Genomic DNA, 18,240 nt, shown 5'->3' with positions numbered 1-18,240 from the left:
ATTTAAAGTACTGTATATACATCAACTCTTGCCCATACAGTGGTACCAGATCACCTGCTTCATATCATACAGCTTGGGTCAAGACAAAGATCTGTTGTCTGTACCATACATGACAAAAGACTTGTTTGGGAGGGAGTAAGGTATGAATGGGCAGGGAGGACTTACCATGAGTTGGTGTGAATAATTGTATTAAAACAATTATATAAATACCATGCATGCAAAAATGTCAAATAAAAAAATCATTAATTACTCACATAATTATATTTAACAATTGTACAAAAATACTTACACCATTCACTCACGCAGCAATAATATTTTCCAACAAAGATGAATATTAAACATTGCCAAATTTCATGATTCTTTGTACTCTCCTAACCATGATTTTACTACATTGAAAAAAAATCTAGTATTTCTCGATTTATATTATGTACAAATGTAACAAATTATAACTAAGAAGTTTGCATTACATTGTGGTGGACAAATTAACCAAAGCCCAGTCTGAATCAAAAGCAGTTAGCACTAGTACATTACTGTAATGTTTATGGAAAATCAACAAATGTTTTCAGATATGGTTTTAAAGGCAGTTCTCCTTTATATAAGATACATAAAATAATGTACAGTGAAGGTGAATGTTGTTCCTAAAGGCTCATTAGGAACGGTGTATACCGTTCCTAACGAGCTTTCAGTACACAAGAACAGCCAGTATTATACTTGACTACCTTTATCTCCCTCAAAAGTAATGTTAGGTACACATTTACAGGTACAGTACACTCACCCCAATAGGTATCTTTACAGAAGGGCCCTATGAATATAAAAATGAACACTGTAAAGGCGGTGGCACACTGGCCACTTTCCTCCCAACATGTTGGCTGTTTTCACAGACCACTGACCTGACGGCCCAGCAAGCGGCAGGATTCCAGCGATGACCTTTGCTGGCCGGATTATTGCTGAATACTTATGTAAAAATTGAAATATGTAAATCATGAAACGATATTAATTTGAAATATATCACATAAAAGTGACACGTTTCTATTTATTCATTACTTTAAAACCTCTGTAGTATTATTAAATCATTATTCAGGGTCTTCTTTGACCAGCCAGCCACTGCCACTTTGTCTTCTAGGAAGGTTATGTAGAGTTGTGGAGAGCAGCACCAATTAATGGAGAGCTCTAGGGATTACCCTATTCTGTGGGACCACAGACATGAGCACTTCAGCAAAAACCCCTGAAGAAAGACAAAGTGGAAGGAACATCGCCCCAGAACCACAACAGGAATTCTCAGTGTGACGAAAATGTCTGTTTTGGTGGCCAGACTGTGTTGAGAGGAAAAGTGCCCAGTGTGCCGCCACCTTGACCCCTGTTGTCTCGGTAGGGTTGTCAAACCCCCTCGCCCATTGTGTTATGTTGTCTTGCACAAAATCATAAAGATGAATTAAGTTGGGAGTCAGTGACAGTACTTGGTCGTGCTTTTAAAGTGAACAAGTGAATTATTCATATAATTTAAAAGAAATGCAGAGAAAATTAAAGCCACCTTCACTGATAGCCAAGGCAATAAATGAAAAGCCTGCTAGAAAAAAGTGACGATATTTTAATGTTAATTCTTACCATTTTAAGTTTGAATCAATGAGAATTTTAAGGGTATAATTAGCTCTGGAACATATCCTCTCATCAAGTAGAAGAGAGTTTGTTTCATGGGGATTTAACATAAAGTAGTACAATACACACTTCCAGGAATGCATCCCTAGTTTAAATAGACGAACAAGTACTACAGGTAAACTGGTGGTCAATTTCCCAGAATATATACAAAATTGGTAAGACTAATTGAACGTTCATTTTATTTCAATATTATCAACAGAATATTGAATCACATTTACAAAGTTATTATGGATAATGAAAGTGGCTGGCACCGAAATTGGCAAAGTTTTCAACAAGCGCACACACGTACAAAATTAGTCTACCATCTCCTTATTTAACACTAATCGTTTTGAAATGTATCCATGACAAATACTCTAACATTTGGTATTACTTCAACTCTTCAGGATGAAAATAAATAAAAATTCACTTTAAAACAGATGAGGGACATAGAATAGCAAGAGCATATGTCTGAATATCTCAACTTGGCTCAATTTTTAGGCTATACTGCATGATTTCTGCCCCTTGAGTTGTTACGGGAATTGACTGCACCATGTTGGAAGCGTATCCACATTGCCTGCCATCTGATAGAGGAATGTTGGAGCTGTGGACTGACATGGGAAAATGAGAAACCTGGCGATACGTTCTTGCTATTGTAAACGCCTCGGATGCAAGTACAATGCCCTATATGAAGCTTAAACCTAGGACTGAAAGATGAATGTCAAGTTAAAATTATGTAAGTATATAGGTACAATACATCAGTTATTAAAATAATAATGTCAGTACTGTGCATATGCAAAGATACAATACTGTATGATGACGTATAATTGAGATTTTCTACGTTATGACGGAAATTTTCATTCAACGACATATGTACAGTCACCCACACTTATACCTGGTAAAGTGGTTGGTGCATATTACTGTATTATATGTGGCAACGCTGTGGAATGCTTATATAACATCATTAGTATGGCTACTATTGCGACGTTCCTGGAGTTTTAATACCATGTAAACAAATACAGAGTTGCCACATCTCACAAAATGCACCAGCCATTGTACCAGGTATAAAGTGCAGGCGACTTTACCTCCAGGACCTACAAAAGTGTGGTACTGTATCCTGGGGTTGTGACACTAGGAAGGTGGCCAGATTTAGAGGAAAAAAAAAAAAGGGGGAATGAAATAAGAATGAGGATCGACAATCATATGTCATTTTTTTTTTTTTTAAAATGAAGGTTATTAAATTATTTTGGACTCCAGGATGAATACCATTTTTCAGTTCCTGTGAATCTCAATAACACTATACACTTGATGCAAGATGACATAAATGATGCCTTGATACCTAAACATAAAAGTGACAAATTATAAGTGATGTCTCTATACCTACCATACCTACACAATCTGTGGAAGTAAACACAACTCCCCACAAGCCAGGGGTTTATGCTGGTAATGGTGGTGATCTTGTTTGGCCTGGGACAAAGTTAGTACTAATGATCATGAATTAGAAAAAGTCCATTGCTATTGGCCTCTTGCCTCGTCTAAACTTTGGGGATGCAGATGATGCCATTGACTTTATCTTCTTTAGTAGGGGCTTCCTCACTAAGATTGGGGATGGAGATGGCTTAAGTACCGGGGCCTTTGGCTGTAAGCTGGCATTAAAAGGAATGCTCGGACTGGCTTTCAGGGTACGCGCATAATCACTATAATCGTGTTCTTTATTCTCCCTCAGATTAATGCTTATTGTGCGCGCCTTCTCACAACCTTTTTTGGACAATTTCTGTAACGGAAAATAAAGTTCATTAAATGCGAATCACTGTTTAGAGAATCTGATGAACTTAAACTTATAATGAGAAATGGAAATATTAAGCATAAGCAAGTGACTCCAGATTCCACCTTGACTGTTAAATATTATTGTCTCGGTATACCTGACAGATGAAATACCTCGCTAAAAAGGTGCCCTTCTCTTACACACAAGGGATACCTGGTACAGTGGCTGGCATGTTTTGTGAGATGTGGCAACTCTGTGGAATGTTTATCTAGCATCCTTAGTCTGTCTACTATTGTGACATTCCTGAGGGCCATTCTGGGAATTTTAATATGACGTAAACAAACACAGAGTGGCCACATCTCTCAAAACATGCCAGCCACTGTACCAGGTATAAAGTGCAGGTGACTGTACTGTATCTTAAAGCATTGCAACATTAAGGGGAAATATTACTGTGGGAGTTTATAGTTTAATTCCTGATAAATAACTACAAGACCACAGGGCCAATTATCTTGATGTGTGAGCCTCTGCAGATTCAGCATTTATTATTGGAAGGTTGTAACCAACACATAGTTCCAGTCTAAGCAACTAGTAATGTCTATAAGAATGTTGATTTGGTTTTAATTAAAACATACAATAATATAATCAACTCAAAATCTTTATTAAATTACTTTATCTTTTATCCATAACTGAAAACTGTTGATGAAAAATAACCTTTGTCAGTGTACAGTCAAGAGCCAAAAGCTCGCTCCCTCCCAAACTGAAGCAGCATCGACTCCAAACACTAACTAGATGACAGTCAGGGTAAGTTTGGAGACTTGTTCCCGACTCGGTTTTCTTTATTGAGGAGAGCAAACTTTTGACCCAGACTGTACTGTACATCAAATGCATTTATAAATATCTTGAACTTGGTCCCCACCTGTCATATTCTCCTCCTAAACTTGTCAGAATGTAAGAAAGAAAAGACACAGTATTATGATTTACTATGGTGATTTATGTTCCAGTGAAGCCTCTTGTATAATGACTTCTCTATCCATATAAACCATTAGATGAGGGGTTTCATATCAAATGGACCCTCAATATAATGGACTTTCATCTCTATATAGTTCATTAGATGGAGGTGTCATATCTAATGGACCCTCGATATAATGGACTTTCATCTCTATATAGTTCATCAGATGGAGGTGTCATATCTAATGGACCCTCAATATAATGGACTTTCATCTCTAGACAGTTCATTAGATGGAGGTGTCATATCTAATGGACCCTCGATATAATGGACTTTCATCTCTATATAGTTCATTAGATGGAGGTGTCATATCTAATGGACCCTCAATAAAATGGACTTTCATCTCTTATAGTCCGTTAGATGGAGGCGTCATATCTAAAGGACCCCCGATATAATGGATTTCCCACTTTATAGTCCGTTAAATAGAGGTTTCACTGTAACACTCAGAAATACATCCAAGACACAAATAAAATACAGTACAGTACAGGTGATCAAGTACATTTTCAAGTCATCCCAGTCTTTCACAGTAACTTCTGATTTTACAATATCAACCAGATCAGGGGCCAGACTCGCTAACATGGCTGTAACTCTGATCGCACCTTTTCCCTTTATCTCAAGAGGCCACGGAGACTGCATGGTACATTGGTAATGGGTGATTCACCGATGGTTTGTAAGGTGCCCGAATGGAAGTTTAGTTCAGTAAGCTACCACCATAGAGTTTTGTGGTGCAGTTGTTTCAATTCTTCGCTAGACCAATCACTGTGCCCGGTACAAATACTCTGAAGGATATTAACCAATCACAGGTTACACACGGTAGCAGATGACGCATAAACAGTCCTACGTGAGAAGAATAATGGCTTGACATGTTTCAGAGGAAAAAGTGGCTTAATTTCTCTGATGAACAGATTTTTGTTAATGTTAAAAATATAATAATAATATAATAAAACTACTAATAATAATACTATGAATATTATTACCATTATTGTGAAGAAAATGTCACTTTATCATTCTTGACACCGCTGATTGGTTTAAGCTAGCAATGTCATCAACTACACTTTGGAAATTATCACTTGTGTAAAACTTCAAAGCTATAAACAGACATATCCGGTGGGACTACACAAGACCACCTCCTCACTCGACCAATATCTAGCCAGAGTACTGTATAACCTTATGTAAAATCTGTAGTACCAAAGCAGTAGGCGGTCATCAATTTGTAGAGGGGCCAAAGGATCCTTAAACACCCTTGCCCTCTGGAGTGCACGATCATGAGCTAAAGCATTCATTACTTTCATCCTCACAGCTTCACACTCATTGGTGATGCTTGAAGTACATTTACCAGCTGTGTGTGTTTTGGTATGGGTTGTATAGTAAAGAAAATGGGAGTTATGCGATCTGATTTCCACTACCGGGAAGCTTACGAGTGCTCAGGGGCCACCGTAGCGTTTGCTGTACGATAAGTTCGACTATGGGTGTCGTAAACTGTCAGTAAATCTGGCCCCCTATCTTTAACACTTGACATCAGGACTCACAGGTAAAAACATTTCGGTGGGCATTAAATGAAAGAGATTGTCAACAAAAACTCCTGACAAATTATTTCATTAACCAACATGACAACTGATAAAACACCAGTTAAAAATGAGAACTGGCTATTACCAAAACACAATCTGCAAAATGAAACATTACTGATTTTATAAAGCACAACAAACACGATACAGTACTTAAATACCAAGTGTGCCAGGTTATAGGTACTAGAATTCTACTTTAACAATACTGTACTTACTTTATCAGTGTCCTTTCCCCTTTAAATGTTAGATTAGTGTAACTATATACTAACCTTCTACAGCAAATTATTTATTAGCCACTTGATTACTGCCAAGCATAGCTAAACAGTGCATATTAATTTGATTTTTTAAGTAAGTGTCTTATCCAATGGGTTAACATACACATAGTCAAGATGTAAGTGTAAAAAATATGGATGAGGGGTGGGAAGGGTAATCTGGGGGGTAAACAAAACCATCATTTTCAATCTTACTTTTACAATTACATCAAACTAATTGGCTACAAGACTAAACAGTATTAATTTCCCCCACATTTCAGTAAGTTTTCACTAATGGAACTTGTCTCTTCGTGGCGATAATTCTGTAAAGTTTCACTCTATCTTACCTTTTTGGCCTTTTGGAGTTTCTCGTGTTTATCCCTCTTCATCTGTCTCTTGCTCCTGACGAAGATTTCAAATTCTCCGTCCTGCAAGGGTTCATCCCAAGGAGATTTCTGGCTGGATTTTGTATCGTCTTCAAATCCTTTCTGTTGGTTGGTGTCTGAAAAATTAAGCACTAGACTTGTGTCACCCGTCGAGTTACTTTCGGGCGACGACGCGTTGTTGGGTGCTGTGGCTTTGACGTCCATATCAGGTGTTGATGTTTGAGTCACCGTCTTCTTAGTCTTACCAGGTGTTGTTAATGTTTGAGTCACTGTCTTATTCTCACCAGGTGTTTGAGTCACTGTCTTCTTATTCTTACCACGTGTTGTTAAAATTTGAGTCACTGTCTTATTCTCACCAGGTGTTGGAGTCACTGTCTTCTTATTCTTACCACGTGTTGTTAAAATCTGAGTCACTGTCTTATTCTCACCAGGTGTTTGAGTCACTGTCTTGTTATTCTTACCAGGTGTTGTTAATGTTTGAGTCACTGTCTTATTCTCACCAGGTGTTTGAGTCACTGTCTTATTCTTACCAGGTGTTTGAGTCACTGTCTTCTTATTCTTACCAGGTGTTGTTAAAATTTGAGTCACTGTCTTATTCTCACCAGGTGTTTGAGTCACTGTCTTCTTATTCTTACCAGGTGTTGCTAATGTTTGAGTTCCTGTCTTATTCTTACCAGGTGTTACTAATGTTTGAGTCACAATCTTCTTATTCTTACCAGGTGTTCCTAATGTTTGAGTCACTGTCTTATTCTTACCAGGTGTTGCTATTCTTTCAGTCACTGTTTTGTCACTGCTAAGAAAAAGAGGTGATTCGCCATTAGTAGCACAGGGTATTGCAGGCACAGTATTTTTACCGACACTTTCTGAAAGTTCACTAGCAGATTTCTCACTAGCTTTGGGGTTCGTAGATATGCCGCCTTCTTTAGATGACGTGTTCTGGCCTAAATTCATGTTCTTGGAAGCGTTGTCATTGCTCATCCCTGTACTACACTTCTTCTCTTCACCTTGTGAGAATTTATTATCTGAATGTTTCTTTGTCTGTCCTGCATTGAATTTTCTAGCTTCTGTTTTTAATAAGGCCTCATTTGTTCCCTTGTCTATCGAGGATTTTTCACCACCGGTTCTGACTCTGGATGGCGATTTGAAATCAGTGACGGTGAATGAAGATTTTTTTTTCTTGAAGGGTTTAGTTATTATTTCTGTGTTCTTTCTTTTCTTTCCAGGATGTAACGATTTTGTGGATTCTACCTCGAAGCCATTTTCTTCAACCGAGGATGTGGCACTTGGTTGTTTAGCCTTCTGGGTTACGGGAGACACTGCAAAACCCTGCACAACTCCCCCTTTTGATATTTTTTCTACAGTGGCTGGACTACTGGCGGTGATGACATTCTTAGGTATACCAGCTGCTTTTGCCACAAGTTTCAGTTTGTCTTCTACAGCTTGTTTCCTCTTTAGGGCCAATCCTCTCTCACGCTTATCCAAAACCTTCCTCTCCTTTCTTGAGAGACGTTTTCTCCCCCGTTTCTCAGCTTTCTTGGCAGCCAGTAATTTCTTTTTCTTAGATAACTTTTTCTTTTTAGAGTAACTCTTCTTGGTGATTCTCAGGTCTATGTCTTCCTCATCATCTTCCACTTGATTAGATTTCCCCAAGTTTTCCTGAAATTTCTGAAAAGACAAATTAATACATATTAATTACAATAAATGAAAAAATTTGAGATTCAACCTCCTCACTGGAACCACAAACAGCTATGGCATAGACTTGAAGGAACTTTTTCGTTTGGTATCCGTTATGACACTGTGCAACTATCCTTTACAACAACACTAACACCTGTACGTAAAAGCTACCTACCTGGCTGTACTATTAAATCATTAACAAGATTGACGGCATCATCAGAGAAAAGAGGAGTTTTAGGATTTTTTTCTTTCAAAGGTCGAATATTCCAATATACAGTACATAGTAAACCTTCGCCAACTGTGGAATCCATGTATCCCCAATTTTCACTCTATACCATTTAACCAACCACGATATTAAGTTTTATGTACCTGCAGATTAGCACAGCGTATTTATCCCTCCACACAGTGTCCCATGGCCCACCACCTAGCCCCCTATTTCCCATAAGTCTTTAGTGAGGGACTACTGTATGTTACTATGATTATGACAACAAATTCCATATTGACATAAAGGTGCCAGTATATATTTTCACATGTCAGTGAAAAAACAAAAACAAACTGAAATGGATATTTTTCTGAATGAGACAACATTATTCTTTATGAAGTAACACACACATGGAGAACTATAAGTGTTTCCATGAAAAAGTTGGCAGTTTGATGTTCTGGGTTAAATACACAATTATAATTACTATGGGGTAAATGTGGGTGTAGTGTGTACTGTTGAAAGTTATCTTAGGGGGAGACGTCCTCATGGTTTTGACAAAGTTAAGGAGGAACACACCTGCAGCCTCTCCATTGCCTTCTCCACTTCACTATCAGGAACTTCGACGTTGTCATCTACAAATTCCGTTGGGACAGCCAGGGGATAAAACCCTTGTCCCACATCCCGGAGTTGACTTGCTAGTCTGTAGATTCGTTGACGATTCACCTTACGCACTTTTGCTACGGCTCCTACGCTCTGAAGTGCATCAGCTAATAAATCTGTATCAAAGGGAGACCAAATTAGTCAATGATAACTGTACACAAAAGTGACAAAAGTCAAAGTCATATTATTATTAAAGTTTCTTGTTTACCTACCCATGGGGGCATTCTTTCAGTCACCAAAGATTTTATGATGCAAACTGAAGCTCAAACCAGATAAAAATATGAAATTTGTAGTTTAGATTACAAGCTGAAGATATGAGAAAAAAGTGTGTGTGCAGGTATTCAATCAGCCCAAAACTGTGAAATAAAAATAGATTGATATGAAAAATAAGGTACAGATATAGAAGCTTAACTCTATACACTACACCCTACTGCTATTTATTAAAGCACCGCATAAAAAGATCTGATGCTAAGAGACTGCTATATGAAATGAATGATAAGACAAATACGAAGAAAAACTAGAAAATTATGTGAAACTATTATTGAGAAATGAGAAAACATGTGAAACTATCATCGAGAAATCACAGTATTATTGAGACAAAGCTACAGGCAACTGACAAGTTCTGAAACATTTGTGGACGCTTACTAAAATCAGGCTTGAGTTGAGGTATATAAGCGTCCACATGTCCTGCCCTTGGGTCCAGAACGACATCCTCCTCTTCCTCCTCACTCCTGTAACACACACGAGCGTTTCAACGATCAATAAATTCAAATGCACGAGTGACCCGGCCTCAATAGCGTGAAGCGAGTTATATAGGAGATTAAAAAACTCTTAATAATTTCATAACTCCACAGGCAAATATAAATTATGTACTGCATGCAAGAACTATGACTGGTTCCAAATTCCTGCACTGAATACCGTGTTTGTTGCCGACACATAGGACAGTAGACATCTCTTATGATAAGCCGTACAGTACATGCCAACACAAAAATAAAAAATAAATTCATAATGACGATAATTAAAAGTAAAAAAAATATATAAGAACTATTATATGGAGGTTTCATTGCCGTGAAGTCCTTCAACGGGAATCCAAAAACAACTCACTGCACAGAGATAAAGATGCACACTAAATACAGCCAAGAGCACAGTTCCTACCCATCATCAACCTCCATGTCTGCCTCTCCATCATCCAGACCCTCGTCGTGTTTAACTCCCACGATGCTTTGGCGCATCAGATGATGAATGATTCCCTCGGTGACGCGATTCAAATATACTTTCTGTTTGGACAAGGCCAAGACCTGGGGAAATAAGATAAAACAAAATACATCCATCTACTGGTACTGTACACATCTTTACTTGGGTTTAATTAAGGCCAAATCACAGGAAATAAATGTTCCATGACTACTGACTGAGGAACCTTGTCGGGGAAGTGAATCATACTTGTAGATTGGCGAAGAAATCCCACACACCAACTGGGCCCTATGGTCTGTCTTATATGAAGTGACAGTGGTTAAAAAATAAGTATTGTAGTGGTATATGAAGTGACAATGGTTAAAAATAAGTATTATAGTCCCATATAAAGTGACAATGGATAAAAAATTATTGTTTTAGTGGTATATGAAGTGACAGTGGTTAAAAATAAGTATTGTAGTGGTATATAAAGTGACAATGGTTAAAAATAAGTATTGTAGTGGTATATGAAGTGACAATGGTTAAAAATAAGTACCGGTATTGTAGTCCCAAGCGGCAATTTAAACAGATGGAATTCCCAGCACCAACGCACTTCAAGAAGCTCGGACTCACCTTGAAATATGGCTGTAAGAATATGAGGATAATCCGGTGCTCCAGCTTCTCTCCGCCGATCTTTGCCAGCTCCTCCAGAATGATGTCACACAGATGAAGCTTCAGTCCCATGGGAGTCTCATTGATCTCATCGTCGGGGCAGATCATAGTCGTCTCCAGAACTCTGACGAAGAAGGTCACGGCAATTAGAGACCATTTCCGATCGCGTAAATAAACGAACACTTGCCGCAGCACCTTCCGTATAAACTGCAAGAGAGAGAGGGAGAAATATCTTCAATTCTACATTTAATAAAGTATTCAAGAAAAAAAATGCAATGATTGTGGAATTTGTTTCCTGTAAGAATAATTGAAATAATGACTGACTAATGCCTGTCATACTATCTCTCATTGCTGTCATATTGTGTCTCATTTTTGTCTCATTACATCTTTCTCCTCAAATGCCTTATCTCGAATCACAGAGACAGACAGTGCTGTACTGTACTTACCATCAAAAATTTATCAATACGGAAAATGTCAATTCCATTCCATTCACGAGTAAACGTGACAAAAGACGCTTTAATGAAACACAGACAGTCCTTCTCGTTGTTGAAGACGTGGAAGAAGCTGCTTATGTCTTCGGCCAATTCCTCCTGCAAGGGGAAGGAATTTAGTTATTTTTAATTAGATATTTTCCCAATAACCCCTTGTGTATGGGTTTCCCTCAGAGATGAATAAAATTGTCTGGCTCTACCGGGTAACCAAATGAAATATTAAAGGTGACAAGAAACCCAACACCCAAATGTTTTAAAGTTATGATACTGTTTAGGTATCAGGTATTGACCTAAAAAAAAATGTTGATCTGACCAAACCTACATTATATATGTCCATGAGAGAAGTGGGACATCCTGGAACATCAGAAGATGATTAAAGAAGACAGTGATAAAGCATTCAACATCATACACGATCTCCGTGAATCCTGGTAAAATAGCCGATGGTTATTCGGACGGCTGACGCGGACAAAGAACCACTTCGTATTAAATTTCATGGAATACACATACTTGTTAATGACGTCAAAACTCCTTTATTAAATCTATCTCGAACAATAAGTAGTTACCTGGACGAGAGGTTTGTCTGCCATGTACATACAGTAGAAGAGGCCCTTCCATATCTTCAGTGCATCATCATCAGAAAAACCTGGAAAAAAAGGTTCAAAATCAGCATTAGTTATCGTAATAGCAAACATATCATAAAGGAAAACCGGGGGGGGGAAACAGGATATGAAGAGTTACCTTATTCTTACGCCTGATTTGGCTTATTCTTGAGGTAAAGAATAAGTTTTCTTAAGTTATATTTTGGGGTAATACAGTACTTTACAACAGTGTGTGGAAAAAGATTATTATAAAAAACTTGTTTCTTATCATTTCTATATCAATAAAACTTTGGAGGAAATACAACTTTTCTAATTTTTTTTTGAAGACACGACTTAGTGGAACAGCTACCTCGGTGTGGCCATCATTGTCATCTGTTTACATGATCATTAAAGACAAAAATCTCAATGACTGTTATTGTTTTCTTCCATATACGGTACAAGAAAAACTGGCTGCAATATCTTTTAAAAATTGTTTTATATACAGTACAGGTATTCCTCGGTTTACAAATGGGTTAGGTTTCTTAAAACCATTCGTTTGGTGAATTTTCATAGAGCGAATACTAAAACATACCATATGGGAGAAATAGGGTTCAGTTCCCCAATGACAAGAAATTGGTTCACCCAAAAACAAACAAACAATCTAACTGATGATAAAATGGACACAACTACTGTCATTTACTACCTAACATAATAAGAACATTAATACAATACTATAGAGAAGAAAATATGCAGCTAAACCCACCATGGAAGAGTTTAATGAAAGGTTAACACAGCTGCCACTTGGTGCCGACTGCATCACGCGTAGCCACCCTCAAACCTTACCCAACCTAACTCTTTTAGGATGGGAGTGTATGGGGTTAGGTTATGGTGTTATTTTGTTATTCACAGCTTATGTGGAATATTCGTTGGGAAAGACAGGTTAGGTTAGGTTCCCTTCTTCACTGGCAAGTTTACCAAAAGTTCATCCTTAAACATAACAACCAACACCAAATTTCCTCGTAAGAAATACTATAGAAATTTTTTTGTTTACAATTATTCCAAAATTTCTTGATATTTAAAAGGTATAAACAAACAACTATTTCTTCAATATTTTTCTTCTTAAAGTAACTTAAAATAACACGACCCTTCCATTAACCCCTGTCCTTAACTATTACTATTTACATTATTACTCGAGTACCGACTATCTGATAATGAAGTATATTATATGTAAGTTAATTGTATTTTACACTAGACAAAACAGCAAGAATTTTAAACATCAGTGACACATAACATTGAGACCTCATGGGTGATGTTCTTACCACGTCCAGAACTCGACCTCACTGATAAATATTTCTTTAGTTTCTTTAGTGTTTTGTCTCTAACTTTCTTCTCGTTGTCGGCAAGGCGTTGGGCAAATAATCTCTCCATCATGCTGCCCACGCTGGCCGGGCCTGCCATCGCTGCTGGAGCCATGCTGGGTGACCGTACACCTTCACCACCCAATAGTCTTTAATAATTTTAACGTATAAAGTAAATAAAAAAATACTTAATACTAATATAAAATATATTTTTAAACCAATGATTTATGTATATTTTGATTATAATGAGGAAATAAATAAAAATAAATTTATTATCAACTTTTTGAAAGATGTCTTGTTGTTTACAATATTGTTTCTAAAAGTGTTCTCAAGTTGCCGATATTCTTATATTATATCAATAACCTTCACAAGCCGCTAATATTTTAAGTCAGAAAGAATCGTACTTAATGAATAAATTATTAGGGATGACTAAATTCATAATTTAATTCATCTTTATTTTGTACAAAAATCCAATTATGTCCACTTTTAGTAATCTATAAATATAATAATAATAATAATAATATTAATAATACGGTGTATGCATGGGTTCAGGTTAATGTTATGTTACGTTAAGGTTGTTTGCTTAGGGTTATGTTAGGTTAATATTTTATAGTTTTATTACCAAACAAACCACTTATACGACCCAACACAAACACTTCCATACACCTGCCCGTTCCTCACATCTGAACTGGTTCCCGTTGTTGGTCCATGACGGTAACTCCAAATTAACTTTTACTTTTACTTTTATCCTCTTCGCCACTGATCGGCTTGTTAGCCGCTTGGGCGATCGGTCACGTCTCTGATTACTTTTCCTTTTCATTTATCTTCACCAAAAGATCGGCTCGCTAGCCACCCGGGCGATCGGTCACGTCTCTGTCACGCACTGTTGGCGAATACTGGGCATGCACCGGCTCCTGAATGTACCTGAACCCGCTCCAGTGTTGGTCAAGTCTTGTCTTGAAAGAGCTCACACTCAGTGCCGTCACAACACTCTCTGGTAGATTGTTCCAAGAGTTTACAACCCTCACGGTATTCTGGACTTGCGGCTTCTTCAATCTTGAGCTGTGACCCCTTGTGGGGCGAGCGTCCGCCAGCTCCAAGTAAGGACACTCAACTGAGTAGTGCCCCCTGAGATGCTTATACACCTCAACTAGGTCCCCCCTTGCCCGTCTGTAGTATAAGCTAGGCAAGTTCAGGCGCTCCAATCTCTCAGGGTAGCTGAGGTGCCGAAGTGCAGGCACCAGTCAGGTGGCCCTCCTTTGAACATTTTCAGCTTTTGACAAAACATTTTAAGAGTCTATTCATTACTAAGATTCGATATTACCACATATGTTAAAATAGAAGACGTCAATGGAGACTACACTACAACACTCCAATCAAATCAATTTACGCTTCCTTAAATTCAATAGTAGTTTAAACCAAAATAATGAAAGACAACGTCTGAGATGGAAAAAATATCCACTTTGGATGACAAGTGTCTGTTCATGGTCACAACTGTCGAATTTGTTTAGTTATTTGTCATTTTAACTGGTGAATTATTGAGTCAAATACTATATGCCGAAGGTTACCTTTAATATTTAAATAAAACTATTTTACGTCGTTTCAGGCAGTAACTCGTCTCAACGCGAGAAATCAAATTAAAAATATCGAAAAATTTTTCAACTTGGGGATGTTTAGTGAAAAAACGTCGATTCGGAGTGAAAACACAAAGATAGATGTACAGCACAGTGGTGATAATAAGAGTTTGAATGCTAAGTATAATTAATGTGTTATGACTCTTCCTACCCTGTCAACTTGAGGCTTAGAAGTAGAGGGAGAATGTGGAATAAAAACAAAAAATCCGGTAAATTTGTATAAGTGCACCCAACTCTGTTAGAAAGTCAAAAGCATATTTTTCTAGGGTATTATTGCGTTTTCACACCACACATTCCTACCACTAACCTATTATCATATTCGAATAAGACGTCTAAGTATAAGATAATTTTCTTCAATTATATTACCGTCGCAAATGTATAATAACGGAGATACGTATCCAAATTTTTCTCTATTTTCTTCCATTAATCTAACGCCATTATCGTCTACCTGACCTTCCACACTGCGCGTCTCCTTCATAAATCATCACGCGTATGCATTCCCGTACACGTCACGCGGCCAATCATAAGCGTTTTTTTTGCAACCAATTAAATGATTTTTTTTATATAATTCGCGGTATTTTTGGACCAATCAAATTCGATTTTTATTTTCGGTCTCGAATCAACATCAGCAACCTGTAAGAATTTCAGAATCCAACGACAAACAAGAACCAGGCTAATAAGGTAAGAAATAGGCGAGTCCATCATATGGCGAGCGTCAGATAGGTTAGGTTAGGTTAGGTTTGGTTTTTGTTTTTCTAGTGTTTTTTGGTGTATTTTTTATTCGCTTACTGTATGTAACTTTACCAAACTCCTACCCTACCCTACTTTTAATCCCAAATTAAACAGGCCAATGTACAAAATACACTAGTGAAATCTTGTATTTTGTTTAATTTTGTAATGTTTCAATATGTTAATAGTTGAGAAGCTTTTGTTAGTAGGGTTCGTTGGCTTAGAGGCTTCATAGGGCTTCGAGTATGTGTGTCTGAGCTAATCTAAAGTTTACACTACAGGGAAGAAACAAGAGAGTGGAGAGCAGGTGACGGTGGTTTAGTTGTGGTGTCTGTGATGGATGGTTGTGTTGTCTGAGTCCTCCGTCCTGTCTCTGCTGGTGATGAGTCGTGACCGAGGTTTGGGTGACTAGTGTGTATACCCCAAGGGAGATGCTCGTGTCTAAAGGCGGTGTGTGTGTGTGTAAAGCATTACTGTCGGGTTGTGTTGTAGAGGAGGACACCGCGGCTCCAAGCAGTGACCTCCATCGTGCCACACCGCAGCAGTCGGGTCCAAGCTGAGTACCAGACCATTCTCTTTTGTTAATTTTTTGGGGCAAATTATTAATATATTTCACTATTTAAACTATATTGGCCTATTATTCTGGAAACATCAGCCCACTAGCCTAAATCATATGCCAGCAAAATGTTAAGGTAGGGTAGGGTAGGATTTTTTGTTCTTTATTCCACATTTTCCCTCTGCCACAAGTTGACAGGGTAGGAAGGGTCATAACACAATAATTATACAGAGCATTAAACTTATATTATCGCCACTGTGCTGTACACCTTCTTTCACTCCGAATTGCTGACGACGAACAAGATAAAAAACCGAACACTCATTGTCTGAACTCCTGACACCTCGACTGTCATGTTCTTAACACTCGTACAATCTTCTTAATTAAAATGTTTATAGACATTCATTATTGCCACGATTATGGAATGTTACTGAATAAAATATACCAACTGCAGCATCTCTGGGAGGAGGAGGAGAAGGAGAGAGTTGAGGATCTAATGCCTGGCGCTGGCTGCCTTTGCATTTACGAACATATTTTTACCAAGACTCTGATTACCAAACATAGTTACTCCTAGAACGAAATATTACGTGTCTATGGTAACCTTCATGGGTGTTATGTTGAATATTAATAAATTACATCAGTATGATGCCTTGGTAAGCGTTAACCTGCACCCAGCCATAAGAGGAGAGGCTATCGCTACTGATCAACCTGTGAATGAGAGCAAGTGAAAACCAATGCATGAATAAACGATCATTTACTAAAGGGTCCATTACAATAACTAATACCATGAATTGAGAAGAAGTTGGACCTCACTATAAAGTCCAGGTACTGAGATCTGAGTTACTTATAGGGTTAAGGAAACACAGAAGGAAGCAGGTATTTTATTCCTATACATTTCGGTGTTATGACTTCCTGAGATTACACACACACACACACACCTCAGAAACCAAACTCATTTCTCATGCTCAAGTGGGTCCTGAATGCTTGCGAAAACACAGTTGCCTTTGTATTGGTTTTGACGGTCATGGGCGCGTTTTCGCTGACTGGCGCTGAGAGAGAGAGAGAGAGAGATCTGCATTTTCATTCTCTATATAATAGTACAACAAGAGAAATTAGACTCGTTGTCATTGGCTGGCGGGCAAAAGTACTCAGTGATGTCTTCATAATCTTCACCTGTACGTACGTTGTTATCACGGTTGGGACCCCTGAGGTAAATACTGTCTTCATTGTTACCACTGTTGGGACCCCTGAGATGAGGCCTATGGTCATTATCACGGTTGGGACCCCTGAGGTAAATACTGTCTTCATTGTTACCACTGTTGGGACCCCTGAGATGAGGCCTATGGTCATTATCACGGTTGGGACCCCTGAGGTAAATACTGTCTTCATTGTTACCACTGTTGGGACCCCTGAGATGAGGCCTATGGTCATTATCACGGTTGGGACCCCTGAGGTAAATACTGTCTTCATTGTTACCACTGTTGGGACCCCTGAGATGAGGCCTATGGTCATTATCACGGTTGGGACCCCTGAGGTAAATACTATCTTCATTGTTACCACGGTTGGGACCCTGGAGATGAGGCCTATGGTCATTATCACGGTTGGGAACCCTGAGGTAAATACTATCTTCATTGTTACCACTGTTGGGACCCCTGAGATGAGGCCTATGGTCATTATCACGGTTGGGACCATTGAGGTAAATACTATCTTTATTGTTACCACGGTTGGGACCCCTGAGATGAGGCCTATGGTCATTATCACGGTTGGGACCCCTGAGGTAAATACTATCTTCATTGTTACCACGGTTGGGACCCTGGAGATGAGGCCTATGGTCATTATCACGGTTGGGACCCCTGAGATGAGGCCTATGGTCCTTGTTAATAGACCTAGGGTGATTATGTTGACCTAAGGTTA

At 38.3% G+C, this 18,240-nt stretch overlaps 1 protein-coding gene across 2 annotated transcripts; it reads right to left on the bottom strand.

The window, feature by feature from the left end:
• Positions 1-242: 242 nt before the first annotated feature.
• LOC121868530 (ribosomal RNA processing protein 1 homolog) lies at positions 243-13,534 on the bottom strand. Of its 2 annotated transcripts, XM_042369216.1 has the most exons (10): positions 13,372-13,534; positions 12,038-12,117; positions 11,430-11,573; positions 10,945-11,190; positions 10,297-10,439; positions 9,787-9,872; positions 9,058-9,257; positions 7,136-8,270; positions 6,567-7,105; positions 243-3,406 (listed from the first exon to the last, which is right to left on the bottom strand). In XM_042369216.1, exons 1-10 carry the CDS (start codon positions 13,523-13,525, stop codon positions 3,131-3,133), a joined length of 3,003 nt encoding a protein of 1,000 aa, XP_042225150.1. In that variant the 5' UTR covers positions 13,526-13,534; the 3' UTR covers positions 243-3,130. The 2 variants fall into 2 exon arrangements, with proteins under 2 accessions (XP_042225150.1, XP_042225149.1); XM_042369215.1 differs by having other exon boundaries at positions 6,567-8,270.
• Positions 13,535-18,240: the final 4,706 nt, after the last annotated feature.

This window comes from Homarus americanus, unplaced genomic scaffold, assembly GCF_018991925.1.
Source record: "Homarus americanus isolate GMGI-L3 unplaced genomic scaffold, GMGI_Hamer_2.0 scaffold59495, whole genome shotgun sequence".
Taxonomy (NCBI): domain Eukaryota; kingdom Metazoa; phylum Arthropoda; class Malacostraca; order Decapoda; family Nephropidae; genus Homarus; species Homarus americanus.
The sequence above is the reverse complement of the archived record's forward strand: the minus strand, read 5'-3'. Positions and strand labels throughout refer to the sequence as shown.